Source organism: Chinchilla lanigera, unplaced genomic scaffold (assembly GCF_000276665.1).
Source record: "Chinchilla lanigera isolate Chin_1 unplaced genomic scaffold, ChiLan1.0 scaffold00026, whole genome shotgun sequence".
In the NCBI taxonomy this organism is placed as follows: Eukaryota; Metazoa; Chordata; class Mammalia; order Rodentia; family Chinchillidae; genus Chinchilla; species Chinchilla lanigera.
The window spans coordinates 24,916,713-24,931,840 of record NW_004955427.1 but is presented as its reverse complement, the minus strand read 5'-3'; the positions used below and the strand labels follow the sequence as shown (position 1 = coordinate 24,931,840).

General features: G+C 40.3%; 2 protein-coding genes across 3 annotated transcripts in view; one reads left to right on the top strand and one right to left on the bottom strand.

Annotated features, from left to right (window-relative positions):
* Positions 1–14,132, bottom strand: part of Scn11a (sodium channel, voltage gated, type XI alpha subunit) — a 191,791-nt gene extending 177,659 nt beyond the window's left edge. Inside the window, exons 1-2 of the mRNA XM_013515079.1 lie at positions 14,052–14,132; positions 12,058–12,086 (exon numbers count right to left, since the gene is read on the bottom strand). Of these exons, the coding sequence (XP_013370533.1) occupies positions 12,058–12,086; positions 14,052–14,078 (56 nt within the window). The 5' untranslated portion in view covers positions 14,079–14,132. The remainder of the gene's footprint in view (positions 1–12,057; positions 12,087–14,051) is intronic.
* A 17-nt stretch (positions 14,133–14,149) lies between these two features.
* Wdr48 (WD repeat domain 48) overlaps positions 14,150–15,128 on the top strand; it is a 44,076-nt gene continuing 43,097 nt past the window's right edge. For both annotated transcript variants that reach the window (XM_013515075.1, XM_005386566.2), the window contains exon 1: positions 14,150–14,223. In XM_013515075.1, the coding sequence (XP_013370529.1) occupies positions 14,176–14,223 (48 nt within the window). In that variant the 5' untranslated portion in view covers positions 14,150–14,175. The remainder of the gene's footprint in view (positions 14,224–15,128) is intronic.

Below are 15,128 nucleotides of genomic sequence, written 5' to 3'. Positions count from 1 at the left end.
AAGAAATCAACCAATAACAAATGCTGGTAAGGCTGTAGAGAAAAAGGAACCATTCTGCACTGCTTCAGGGAGTGTAGACTGGTGAAACCACTGTGGAAATCAGTTTGGCGATTCCTCAGTAAACTAGGACTAGAGGTCCCATTCAATCCAGCTATTCCCCTTCTGTGTATTTTCCCAGAAGAAAACATATCACAGCGATATATGTGCACCCATGTCTATAGCAGCGCAATTTGTAATAGCTAAATCATGGAAGCAACCCAAATGCCCATCCACGGAGGAATGGATAAAAAAGTTGTGGTATTTTTACATAATGGAATATTATTCAGCTATAAAGAAAGATAATCTCAAGGTTTCTATAGGAAAATGGACACAACTAGAGTCCATACTCATAAGTGAAATAAATCAGACCTGCATGTGTAAACACTGTATTGTCTCACTAGAACATGAAAGAGTGAATGTAAGAACATGAAAGAGTGAATAAAATCTAGAAGGTACAACAGACATTGTGAAAGTGAAGGAAACTGCTCAAAAGGAAAAAACAACTGGGATGAGGGAAAAGAGAGAAGAAAAAAGGGGAAATATATGTGTATACACAGGATAGCTAACATAGTTGTACTACTGACTTCTATTGCTCTGCTGAAAGGAACAGTTAATGTTTACGTGTATGATCCATCTTACATGTCTATATTTGTTTATCTGAGTATCCAAATTGAAGATAGCAATATGTAATACCATAACCATTGTAAATTTCCTATCACCTTGTCTGAGATTCTGTAGTGCTTGCATTGTTTTTGTGTTATTCCTAAATGTATGTGTATTTGTTAAGATGTTTTCGTTCTTTTACCTTTAAAATAAAAAAAAGGACTTCCTGGACTACATAGCAAAACCCTTTCTCAAGAAAACAATCAGGGGCTGGGGATTTAGCTCAGCAGCACAGCACTTGCCTGGCAAGCACAAGGTCATGAGTTCAATTCCTGGTACTGGAAAAAAAAACAAAAGAAAAAAATCACTATTGTTTAAATTTCTCAGTTTAAAACATAATAGAGTGAATGTAGCAAATATGAGCCATGCGATCAAAAGTTCTTGAGATACTCGATATGTTAAGAATGAAAAGCAGTTTTGAGACAGAAAAGTTTGAGAACTACCTATTTAGACAACTAGTGAAGAGTTTGGGGTGAAATATTAAGTAGGCAGAAGCAGAAGCAAACAAAAAACACAATCATAAAAAGCCCATTAAGCAAGGTAGAAGTAGTGGTTTAGAAAGACGAAGAAGTGGAGATGCTGCTGCTGTTTCTTCTGCAAGGCTTGCAGCCAGGTGCGGTGGACCATGCCTGTAATCTGAGCATTCAGAATTGGGCTACATAGTGTGTTCAAGGCCAGCCTGAACTATGTAGCAAGATCTTGTCTCCAAAAAGGAGGGGGGGAATTAAAACAAAAAGCCTTGTAACACTATTTCACTTTAATCATACATAATTGTATTAAAGATACAAGCTGAAAATAAAAACAAATTAATACAAATAGGTGTTTTAGTATTTCCTTCCCACTTGGAAAACCTATGCATTAACAAAATCCTGCCTATGGATGAGGGCCTGTGGCCCTGGAGCCTATCACAGTGCCCAGTGAGTGACATGTAAGTCATACACTTAGGAAAGGATGAGAAAATGAAGAGAAACAAAGACAGGGTCCCTGAAGCATAGGCCTCTCAAGTTACTTTTTAACCTCCTATCATATAGGTATGATCTAATTCATTTAGGACTGACACACACATGGCCAAGTTACTTTATATTTTATATATGTGGAATATTGAATAGAGGAGTTTGTAAGAGATAGAAACTTAATTTTTTATTCAGGTACCATCATTTTAGTAAATCTGGGATTTTATATTTTGATTTGAGAAATGAAAGATGATAATATGTGTTTTTCATTGTGGGTGGGGAGCATAAGAGAAACACAGTGGTGCAATTGTTGAGCAGGGGTGTAAATGGTTTAAAGAAAAATCACTGCTCATTTGAGAAGCATTCATGTGAAGATAGAGTTGAGAGAATGGTTTGTGGTCCCAGCTCTGCCACTTCCCGCCCTACTCATATCCCTTGACTTCAATTTCCTGTCATATAAATGGGCTGTGCTTGATAGTCACTAAGATTATAATTAAGTGTAAAAATTATTATATGTTCTAACAGTGATATTCTGAATACCAAAGGTAGGTCAGACTGATCTAGACAAGAAAACACTTTCATCCCTAAAATAAAAATAAAAACATTTTGGGAAGGACAATAATGTTTAATTTTGGCTTTGAGATTCACAAATTAAATAATACTGAATGCTGTAGCTTGATTAAAATTGGTGCTCTGGGTCAGCTTCACCACACACAGACACCGTGGCACTTTTATCTGCGCTCCTTGCCAACAGCTTCCTTGCTTCATAGACTCCCCTTTAGATGCTGTTTTTTCTTCCTAATCTTATTTAGGCACCACTGTGCAAGTAATAGGTGATGATGCTTGTCTCTTACTTTTTCTTAGGTTCGTTTTTATAGTTTCTACTGTAATTATGTTGCTTTACTGAGGATGGCTAAAAACATAACTGCAGCTAGAGGTTGTAAATGCAAGATAAATGCTTGATTACCTGCAATTAGGAGTTCCTGAAAATAAATACCAGATGACAGTTTGCACTGTTCATCAAAGAGCATTAACAGAGGTGAGAGGAGGCAAACTTTTTTCTTTCTAAAAAACAATCAAACGAAGAAAAGTCATCAATAATGCTACCACTTAGAGATAACTATCTTCAGTAGACTGCCTCATGAATAGCACCTTCCAATTCTTTTTCATGGCAGATACAACAAATGAAATGGCTCAGAGACATATATCAAAGCCTTAGCATACACATACTTTCATGTATATAAATTTTGCATTTGTGGAATCTAGAAAAAAGATGACATGAAAGTAGAAGGGAGACTGTTGGAGAAAAGGAAGGGCACTGGGGGAGGGGGAAAGAGGGTGGTGGGGAGAGTAGGGGTAATCATACTATACACAAACATGAGACTGCCACAACGAAAGTCAATACTCTGTGTATTATGCACTCAGAACAAAAGGTATATTGAAATAGCCACAGTGATGGAGAAGAGCCAATACCTGCTGAAGACGATGCCAAGGAAGACAGAAAGACAAAAAAATTCCCTGACTTCTTTCCCCCTTTTCCCCTACTCTCCCAGTATACCTCCTACTGATGAAGGTCAGGCAAAAGACCACAGACAGCGAAACCTGGAAAAGCAGCCTGCAGGAGGCACGCCCCAAATAATCAGAGCAGGAGAGGAGAGCGTAGACAGGCACCGGATCAGCACAGTCCACTCCTCTTGCTAATCAGCATCCACTCTCATCCTTCTGCCCGTTCTTAACTCTCATAAAACAATCTCATGCTTCTACCTACCAAAAACTGTTACAGAAGATCTTTTCTACAAAGAAAGATGTTTTTACCCTCTCCTCAACAAGAAAGAACACAAAATCTCATGTGTCATTTTATACACATCAAGCCTAGGCTCTCCAAAAGATATGCAACACTAAAAACTAGAGATATGATAGACATTGAGAAATGAAAGGAAAATGCTCAAAAGTAAAGGGCAACTGGGGTGTGGGAAAAAAGAAGGGAAAGAAGGGGAAATTATGTAAGTATGTATATACAGGATAGCTAACATAGTTGTACTACTGTTTTCTATTGCTTTACAGAAAGGAACAGTTAATGATTACTTGTTTGATCAATCTTGCATGTCTATATTTGTTTTCCTGAGAAACCACTTTGAAGATATCAATAAGTAATACAGCAACCATGGTTAATTTCCTACAACTTTGTCTGTAACTCTGTTTTGTTTGTATTGTTCTTATGCTCTTTTGTAAATGGATGTCTGTTTGTAAATATGTTTTCCTTATTTTATTTTTTAAAATAAAAAAAGTAAGTAAAAAAAAGATATGCAACCCATGAGGTCTGGTTGTGTCTCCTAATATCTGGTTATTGTTGAATTAAAGTCAGCCACCACCCAATTTCTTTATGAAAAAACATACGGAAATGTGAAAGAGGTTTGTAATAACAGGTAAAAATATCTATAATATAGCAACTCAGTCCCAAATTTTGTATCTGATCCCAAAGCTATAGATGATACTTATCACATCCTTCTTCCACTACCCATTCAATGTTGCCTTCCCGCTAGCCAAAATCTTCACAGATTGGGATTTTTTACTAAAGGAAATGACCCAAACCTTCACTCTTCATGGGTTTCAGTCCTTAATCATCTTGACTTTGGAGGGTTGCTGTTAATGCTGCTCTTCCACACTAAGCCTCCCGGAGTGCTAGGATAATAGGTGTAAACCACCATGCCAACTTTTAGGTATAATTTCTGCTTTGGAGGGATTAATAATTGGGGGGTCAATTTTTGATACTGAACTGCCAATTGAAAGAATAAATGGATGTTCTCAGTAAGTACAAAGTTCAGTGTTACATGAGGTGCTATTTGTTGTGGCTTAGTCCTTAGATGTCTCCCAAAGATTCATACATTAAAGGACTTGTCCCAGCCTGTGGTGATGCTGAACTGGGAGTTGGTGAAACCTTTAAGAGGTGGGACCTGTGCTTGCTTCAGCAGCACATTATCAAAAGAGGATGTGGGACTTAATGGAAGGAAGGTAGGTCCCTGGGAGTGTGCCTTTGAAGGAAATATTGAAGCTACAACTCTTTCCGCCTTTTCTCTTTTTGCTCTCTGGGTGGCATAAAGTGAGCATCCTCCTCTGCCATATACTACCCACTATGATGTTCTGCCTCATTACATGCCAAAGGGCAGCGAGGCCAAGTAACTATGGACTGAAACCTTGGAAAACATTAGCCAAAATAAATCCATTCTTCTTTTATTTCCTTAAGTATTTTGTCATGGTGATGAAAAGCCAACTAACACACTATTGACCCCACCAACTCTATGTCCCTATAGCCCCACTGGAGTTTGCTTGCTGACAGTTCCCTTCAAGAACCTGTGCACCTCTGATTCTCTCCCTGAAGGTGCCCAAGGACAGTTCAGTAGTGAATGAGATCTAAAACCTTCAGAGGTAATTCTCAACCAGTAAGAGACAGGAGACAAGAGATACACATACCCCAGTTTTGCTGTCTCTTGAAAACTCAAAACTAAGGTGCGTTCTATATGTTCCTGAGAGAACCCCCAAAGGGTCTGAGCTTCAGTCACCCACAGAAAGAACCTACTCTATGTATTCTGAGTGGGCTTTTCCCTCTTCTTGCCTCACTGTTCCTGTTTCTCCTCTTGTACTTCCTGACATTATTTCCTACGTAAATCTCACCTCAAAATCTTCTTTCTGGAGAAAAAGAAACACAGATGTGTGTGTGTGTGTGTGTGTGTGTGTGTGTGTGTATAAATTACTCAAGAAATTATATTGTTTACATTCTCTAAAGTAGTGATTCTTAAATCTCATTTCTTATTATAATCAATGGGAGACAAATACATCAAAATCTCTGGGAATTGTGAATTGAAACATGAATCTAGATTTAGTAAGTAAATGCTTTATGTGAAAGGATTATTGAAAGGGTATAGGGAGGGACTGTTGCAATAGTGAGAAAAGGACTCTCTGCTAACCATAAGATCTGTTAAAAGATAAACTTAGGTTTCCTTTTGAATACAACAAGAACAAGTGGAGATTTATGCCCAAGGAGCTGAGGGCTAGTCAGTGGAAGGAAAATTAGTAAACGTAAACATCGGGAGTAAGGAGAACTCTAAACTGACCCAGCAGGATTCTTGCCATAAGATATCCAGGGTCATAACATACCAAAGGTGGTGGATTCTGGCTAAACTTACTCAGTAGCATTTTTGCTAAAACAAAACACCATAATAAGTGGCCAAGGACAGAGCCTAAGGTCTGGACATTCGACATTAGGGGTTAGATAATCCTGATGACAGGTAGGTCAACAGAAACTGTGACACCCCAGGTCCCTCTATAGTCTCCAGTGGCAAGACTGCCAACTTTCTTCAGAAGTCCTGAAAACAACCAGCACCTCAACTCCAGATCACCTAATACTAACCCCTCCCATGAAGGCCACTTTGGGGGATTGGTCATTCAACTAGAACAGAACCCTTAGCAGAAGCCCTGATGCTAACACCCCTCCAGGGACATGGGAACAATGGGAAACACTGAATATCCGTCTTGCTTTTCCTGGCCTAAGAATTTTCCTTTCCTTAATAAAGTCTACTCCTTAGCCAATGCTTGCAAAACCAGTGGCAATCAAAAAAGGCCCCTTCTGGTAGGTCAGATCCTCCAGTTTTAGGAAACCACCCAATTTGCCAATGCATTATTACTTTGTGTTTGGCACCATTTACTTTCTCAAAGCTGACGTGTTTTTCAGAGATCCATGTTTGCTGCCTGGGGGTAAGATTTGTAAGATTCAAAATACATATCTTTCACAAACTGGAAAAAAGTTGAGATCTAAAGGGTAGGTGGAGAAGGAAACCCAGCATTGGTACTCTGTTGCAGACCAAATTCTTAGGTAAATATGCTTTGGGGGGAAAACAAGGAGGGTGCTGAAAATTTAGACACTTAAAACTACCACTTTCTGAATCCCTAAGACATCACTTTTTAAAATCTCATTTTTTAAAAAACTTCATAAACCCAGTTGGGGCTGCTGTTTCTCTCCACTCATTGCTGCTTGAGACCCTACAAATGCTGAAGCAGGACTTGGAGATGAAGACTGGACAGTTCATCCTTGGCTGGCACTTTGCACCCTCTGGAACTAACAGACAACTGAACCTGCATTTTATCTTCTAGGGCTTTCTTGGGTTCCTAGGGCTTCATCTCTGTGAACCTCTCCAGCTACAACTCTCCTGAAGAGGATGACACATTCTGTTCCCTGGCCCAGACGCGCCCCCCAGCTCTGGGTCATGATGATAGACTCACACAGTCTTTGGTAATTAGGGATGCTTCACTCTCTCAAGTAGTCTTCTTGAGTGAGACTTTCCATGTGTTCCACATCCATCTGGGCTTCGGAAAAGCCTCACCAAACCTTTACCAAAAGAACAAAAAAATCTCTACAAGTACAATGTTCTCTGGTACTGTAGTTGGCCCATTTCTTGCCTGGTAGATTTGAGATCCACTCAGCTGTTTGCTTATTGAGCTCATACTCCCTTGGGGAAGAAGAGATAAGGGTCACAATACAAATTATTTCCAAAGAAATCTTCCCATCTTGCTTCTAACTTTCACATTCTTAGTATCCTTGAGCCTGCTAAACGCCTTGGAACCAGTTTTTAGGAATATTTCCTTTGCTAATCTGTACATGGATCTTACACTTATCTGGAATTGCTTATTAATCATATTTCCACCTTAGGTCAAACTGAGACAGGATAAAGCTCATTTCATACCATTCCTCCAACTACCTAAGTATGGCGGTGGCATTCAGTGTCTGGATGCACGTCTATGGATCTATTAATAACTACAGTACTTTAGTTTGTCCTAGTTGTTTGCTTTGAGAATGCATCAATAAGTATTCTTGTTCTGTGTTCTAAGTCAACTATTAAGTGTATCTACAGAATGAATTTTGAGAAAAGGAACTGCTACCTCACTCTCCATACAGACTATATTAATTCCCCACCCCATGTATAAAATGGTGGCTTTTCCACATATCTGAACATAGTACCTTATTAAACTTTTGAATCTTTGCCAATCTGCAGGTGAAAAATGGTACCCACTTAAATACATATTTTCTTCATAATAAATGAGATGACACACATTTTCATACATTTTAAGCCATTTATTTTCTTTTTCCCAGAGGTGTCTATGCATGCCCTTTGCTCTTATTTTTCCTATTATGCTTTTTGGTATTTTTCATATCAGCCTGTAAGCACTCTTTTTATTATTAAGGAAACTGGCCCTTTTCTTGTGTGTTGCAAATATATTTTCCCATAATGGGCAGGGGCAACCATGAGGAGAAGGTTCAAGATGAGCACAGTACAGCTCAGTGGATTCAGAATGCAGTTGCATTTAGTATCAAATCTTACGTCTCCTGCCTTCCAGATGTAGCTGAGTCTTTACCTTCTCATTCACAACAGCTCCGCAATGAAGATCTAATTGAAGTGCAAGAAAAAGGGTGCATTGGACAGTCACCATGGAAACTGCCCCTCCCACAGCATTTACCATCCAAAGGTTTCTGCAGGCATTCATGTACAACAAATTAGCAAAAGAAAGATTTCCAGAGGTACAACCTAATTTTCAATGCAGTTTGAAGGTGCTTAAGAGGCAAAGAGAATGCCTGTGGTTTCTTTAGGGAGATTACTAGTAAAAGAATTGTCTTCACTTCCAGCTTCTGTGGCAGGATAATTTGTTGAGACATTAGAGTACATTTTGTTTTTGCTGTAATTTTCCTTCCTTCCTTATCTTCTGTTGATGGTTACTATTTCACAATGCTTGCTGGTCACAGGAGTGGTTTATATTGCTGAGCATAAAGCAGAAGCCCTTAAAAGATCAGGTCTCATCTTTTAGTGAAAGTTGAAGCTCACTGGAGAAGTTAAGCTAAAGATCTGGGTGGGGTGGAGCAGGTGGGTACAACTCAATGCTCTTTACAGGCCAGATGAGGAGTCAGTGAAAGCAGGAAAGGTTCTGCAAGGAGTGAAGACTTCTGCACACCACTGAAAACATCCAGGGTGGTGGTGGAACATGGTCAGTGATGGCCAGCACTCTTAAGGAGGCAAGGGTACTAGTCACTGGGATCCCAGTTCCAATAAATCCCACTACTAATAGAAGAAAGGGCAAGAGACCTGTCATTCCCAAGGGATTGTATTTCTAAGACACTGGGCACCTCATCCCTAACCACTGTGACCTAAGGATTGTCAGTGTCTCTCGATATTTGATCTTGGTATATATGAGTGACCTTATGGTAGATTAGAGTGGTGAGGGGAATATTAACAATTTATTGACAATGAATTGCCCATCATTTTGATTTCCTGGGAGCTCAAAATTATATTTAACTTTTAATGATATCTAATTTGCCACATCAGTTTGTGGAGTAAAGTTAATACCCACTATACTTCTTCGGGCTAGTATTTTAGGAAGCCTCAGCCAATTCAGCTCCAGTATGAAAACCCACCACAAAAGAGCACCTCTGTGATGAAGTTTTTTTGATTTTTTTTTTTTTTTTGGTACCAGGAATCGAACTCAGGACCTTGCGCTTTCCAGGCAGGCGCTTGTGCTGCTGAGCTATACTTCCTGCCCTTTTTTGTGAAAAAGTTTTCATACTGTTTTTATTTTCCCTTGGTATTCTTGGAGGATTGCTTCAAGGACTCCCTTGGATACCAAAATTCTTAGATGCTCAAGTATCTTGTATAAAATGACACAGTACTTGCATAAAACATATGCATATCCTCTTATATATCCTCTTATATACCATATACTTTAAATCATCTCTATATTACTCACAACAAAATATAAATACTGTGTAGTTGTTACACTTTATTGTTTAGGGAATAATCACAAGAAAGAAAACTATATTCCTTGTGATTTCCTATTGGGTCAATATTACCTGAGCAACTATACTTGAAATCTTATTGATTGATTATAGTTCTGTCCCACATTAAACCTGCCTCCCCTCATGGTTTTGCTCAATAAACACCCTTGAGAAGCAGGGTTGGTGGGCATCCAACTTTCTGGGCCCTCTTCTGTCCCTCTTAGAAACTTTCTTTCTCTCAATAAATTCTTCCTACTCTTAAAAAAAGAAAAGAAAACCACACATGCTCAGACCAGGTGCAAATTATTCTTTTTTCAAATACTTATAATCTGAGATTGGTTGAATCCACAGAAGTGAAATCCACTGACACACAGGGCCAATCATACTTACAAAGGTATATATTTCACTTTATTTTATTTAAATTTATTTTCATGATAAGTTATAGCATTTTATGGGAGAAAATAGGTTTCCCAAAAAGGTACTTGGGTTATGACTTTTCTGGTGGGAAATAAGTATTAAGCATTTTAAGGTCTGACTTGTCCCATTAGAGCCAATGAATTTCAAAATTAAGAATGGTCTGGATGGTTCTCTACTGCCCTCCAGTGGGAACATTAGAGAGAAGTGGAAGCATTTCTACAACGGAAAATGGGCTGGTTTGATTCTAATATTTACATGAAAAAATAGAAAGAGATAAAAGAAATGAAGGGGCTGGGGGTTTAGCTCAGCGGCACAGCTCCTACCTGGCAAGCACGAGGTTGTGAGTTCGATTCCCGGTACCAGAAAAAAAAAAAAGAAAGAAAGAAATGAAGGTTGCTGGGCAAGGGTCGGATGCCTGTACTCCCTGAACTCAGGAGGCTAAAGGCGGAGGATCATTGTGAGTTCAAGGCCAGGCTGAACTAGATAGTGAGACCCTGTCTCAGAAAACAAAAGAACTGAAGGCTATTTTTCTTTCCAATGTTTTCAGAAATAAGTGAACTTTTGAACAATAGGTTATTCAGCACTATGACTTATCACTTGGAAAGGAAAATGTAAAGACTATTTAAAACAGGTCTTTTTGACCAAAAAAAAAAAAAAAACAGCATACAACCTTTGGCATAAATATCTTCATCACTGAGTATATATAATTAAACAACCTTTACTTTTGCATAATTATTGAATGATGATCTTTTAAGTCTATTATGTATCATAATACATTATTTCTTACCAGAAGACCTTTAAAGAATTATAAGGAAATTATGCAATTTCTTAACTTCTCCATGAATCTGAATGATATCTATGATAGGCTTGCCTTTAAAAAGTTTCTTTGGCACTTCTACATTACCATAGCATGACATGCTTTTAAAAATCCATCTTTAAAGTATCCAAATTAATATATTAATCACTAGCAGACAGTGATGGTTGCAAACTACAGATCTATATTATTTTGTGTTTTTAAACAAAATTCAAAATATATTAATTCTTCTTTTAAGAAAAAACACACAAAGACATTCATATTTTCCTGTTGGTGAACCAGACAGTAAGTCTAGAGCAGGCATGTATAACCCATGGCCCGTGTGCCTCGAGTCACATGTAGCCCTACAAGATCCTAAACCTGTTGGGTGGGGCTCCAGCAAGGGACGGTATAGGCCACAATGGAACTGTATAGGAGAGTGCACCATGCAGTGTTGACTCCACTTCCTGTGCCCACCACAGTTAGTCAAATAGAAATTCACATGTATCAGACATTACATGTGCTTGTGCAACTCGACCAGTAAAACACAGGATTGCTGCTAAAAGCATTGCAACTTACCTTCAGGTATGTGTGCCTGTGAAGACAAGTGTTTATTAAGTAGATATGTTTTATTTAAATATTATACTTGGGCTTGCATTATTTTAATATTATAATAGGAAATATTTTAAAGGAAAGATTTGTAGCTCATATATATTAACTGTATGTTTTATATGTGGCCAAGTCAACCCAAAAAGTTGACACTCAGGGTCCACAGTCTTGTACAAAGACCTATCAGGATATCTCCATTTTATTTAGCAAATGGATTGAACATGAGGCCAGAAATATAAGGACCAAGACAATCTGTGGAAAAGCCTTACTGTGTTGCAAGCCTCTTCCAGGCTATTAAAGCAAGAGGCAAGAAATGACAGGAAATTTCAAGCTGATCTGAAAGCTTTTAAAAGTGATACAGCCTACATTACCTAAAATGTCTGAGACAATCTGCCCCATGAAGTTACAATTCTGGCAGTGTTTCCAAGGACAAGGTGATCATCAAAAATAATTCCTAAAATATACAGAATATTTCCTACTTACAGGTATCAGGTAGTGTTAACATTGCCTCATTTAATTTCATAAGATCCATGTGAAGCCAGGTGTGGTGGCCCATGCCTGTAATCCCAGCACTCAGGAAGCTGAGGCAGGAGTATCACCTTGAATTTGAAACCAGCCTGGGCTACAAAATGAGTTCAAGGCCAGCCTCAACTACACAGAGAAACCCTGTCTCAAAAAGACAAAGAAAAAAAAATCCATGCGAAATAGGTAGATAAATATGAGATATGTACAAATAAACTAAAGATGAGAGAAGTTCATTAACTTACTCAATTAACTGGCAAAGGGACAGCCCAACCTGTAGAACAAGATTTAACAAGGAAAAATAAGGTTTATTTAGAAGCAGAAGCCTTCTACAATTCTTATTTACTTTTTAAACTTACTGCATTTCTATTTCATATGCATGTAGCACTTCTCAGGATGCTAAACTTTCTTTCATGTACAATACATATTGTCCAGAAACGCTTAAACAGTTTTAAGCCTCAAAGAAAACAAAGCTACCAGGTGTTCTGTATTTTGTTAAGACCTGGGGGTCTCAGGGAAATTATGCGAATTCCCAAACACAAAGGCTGACTTAGAACCTGAACCTAACTTCAGATGTGGAAGGCTGACTTGAGAGTCCTCCAAAGGCCATATAGCACATTACCATCACTAAGCACTGTGTGGGACTTGGGACAGGTTTTACTGACTCATCCCAGTACCTATAACTGATGGGTATAGAAATGAGAATAAGAATCCTCAATAAAAGCTGGTCATGGTGGTGCATGCCTGTAATCCCAGCACTTGGGAAGCTGAGGCAGGAGGATCGTTGCGAGTTCAAGGCCAGCCTGGGCTACAAAGCGAGCTCAAGGCCAGCCTGAACTGCATAGCAAGACCCTGTCTCAAAAAGACCAAAAAAAAAAAAAAAAATCCTCAATAAATAAGAATGCTAAAAGGGAACACCCCTCTGCTTTCTTAGACTGCTTACAAGAGGCACTGATAAAGCATACTTCCCTGGATCTCAGTTCAAAGGAACAAATTATTCTTAAAGATAAGTTTATTACTCAGTCAGCACCAGATAGTAGAAAAAAGCTACAAAAACTGGCTTTTGCCCCAGATAGCTCACTTGAGTTGTTAGTAAGAATTGCCTCCTCAGTATTTTATAGCCCTGACAAGGAGGAGGCCAAGGACAGAAAACAAAAAGACCGAGAAAAAGCAGCTGCCTTTGCTGCAACACTAAGAGAAACAGACCCTAAGTCTGATTCTCGGGGCCCCAAGAAGAACTCGACAACTACATTCATCTGCTACCGCTGTCAAAAGCCAAGCCATTTCAAGAGGGACTGCCCTAAAAAGCCCCCTGGGCCATGCCCTGACTGTAAAGGTGACCACTAGAGGTCCGACTGCCTTCTGAAGCAAAGGCCCCAGAGCTCAGACCCCTCCTACCAGTTGGTCCAAAAGGAATGAAGAGGCCCAGGGCATACTCTGCCTTCACCCGCTGGCCAGATTGTCACCTCCATGGAGGAGCCCTGGATAATCACGACTATAGAGGAAAAAGTAAACAGCCTATTGCTGGACACCGGTGCTAGTCTCTCAGTCCCTCTTTTCAATCCTGGCCTTCCTTCCAGCCATCACACCTCTGTGAAAGGAGTCACTTATGAGGAGGTAATCTGCTATTTTTCACAATCCTTAGGCTGTAACTACTTGTTAGATCTTTCTTGCATATCTCTGTTTTCCTGAGAAACCACTTTGAAGATACCACTATGTATTACAGCAGCAATTGATAATTTCCTACCAATCTGTCCATAACTCTGTAATGTTTGTACTGTTCCTGTTATTTTGTAAATGGATGTATGTTTGTTACTATGTGTTTCCAACAACCATTGAGATAGTCAATGATTATTTAACTGATCACTCATATATAGCTCTATTTCTTTTCTCTAGAAACCATTTTGAAGATACCAAAGTATAGTACAACAACCATTGATAATTTCCTAAAAAAAAAAAAAAAAGATGCCATACTTTTTATGTTGCCTAGGAGTGTCGGCATAGGCTTCAAAAGCTGAAAACGAGCATTATCAGTTTTTTCGATGCGTGCTTTCTAAAGATTTGGGGAGGTGCTAGGTAAGCAGTACAAGCCCAGGTTTAGGGTCACCCACATGGAACCAGATTAGCACTGCTTCCTCGGCTCTGAAGAGTGGTTCTACCTCCATTAGCTTTACACACACACTATGGTCTTGTTTACAGGCGAGTCTACTACACCACGGGCCACATCAACGAACCGCACCTGGTCAGCATATTGCCTAGGTACCATTGACTCCACCACCCGACCTTGCTCAAACGGGAAAGGGCGGGACTTCCGTCCGGGCCTAACCTCTTCCGGAAGTGACGTAGCAGTGTCAACATGCAAGATGGCGGCCCATCACCGGCAGAACACGGCTGGGCGGAGGAAAGTGCAGGTATGGGAGTCCAGCACCTTGGTCTTCTGGACGCAGCCAGCGGCTCCGGGACCACCTCCAGAGGACCGATACTTCAGGCCATGGCCAGCTAAGGGAACGGTTTAGGACAGGCGCGGCGGGGCGCGGCCGGCGGGGAGGGGTGGGGCCGCGGCGGTAAGGGCTGTAGGCAGAGGTGGGGGGCGGGCCCTGGGCCGCGGGGACCCAGCCCTGGACCCTCGCGAGCGGGGTTCCGAAACCATGCGCTGTGGCTGATAGCCCGGGTCCTACAGGAATGGGTTTTTCGGGTCCGGAAAAACCCGCCTACCCACCTCCCCTTCCCCTGCCTTTCTCCAAAGCGTCTGCTGTGGAGGGGTCGATCCAAGGCCTCCGGCGCTTCCCGGCGGGTGGGCGGCCGAGGAGGCTGTGGACCCGTGCGGGGGCGTGGCGGGGCGGCACGGCACCGACGGCCGCGGGGTTGCAATGGAGTGTTCCACACGTGGGAGCCCCCACCCTGCTCTGTGCGGAAGCCTTCCCCGGTGAAGTGGGAGCGACGTGGGAGTGTGCTGGTGTTCTTAGAGAAAATTACTGCTATCACTATTTTGCAATTGAATTTAGTCTTCACCATTATTTTCAGTGTGTATCCTTGAATCTCTTTTCTGCAATATATTATCCGTAGATAAAGTTTTCTAACCATACCTTGTGTCTTTTATGCCTTTGTGAATTCCGTTTGTTTGGACTATGTTTTGGAGTTACTGCTGCCTTTTATTTTTTGTGATACAGGGAGTAAAAGCTCCTGTTACAGGTGTTTGTTTGCAGGTTTATTGTATGCAGTAGCAGTAGTAAGGTGCATTTATTCGTTAAAAACGTTTACCAGCCCCTTAGATCTGACTCCCAAAGGGGAAAAGGATTGAAGGGATGTAGGAATC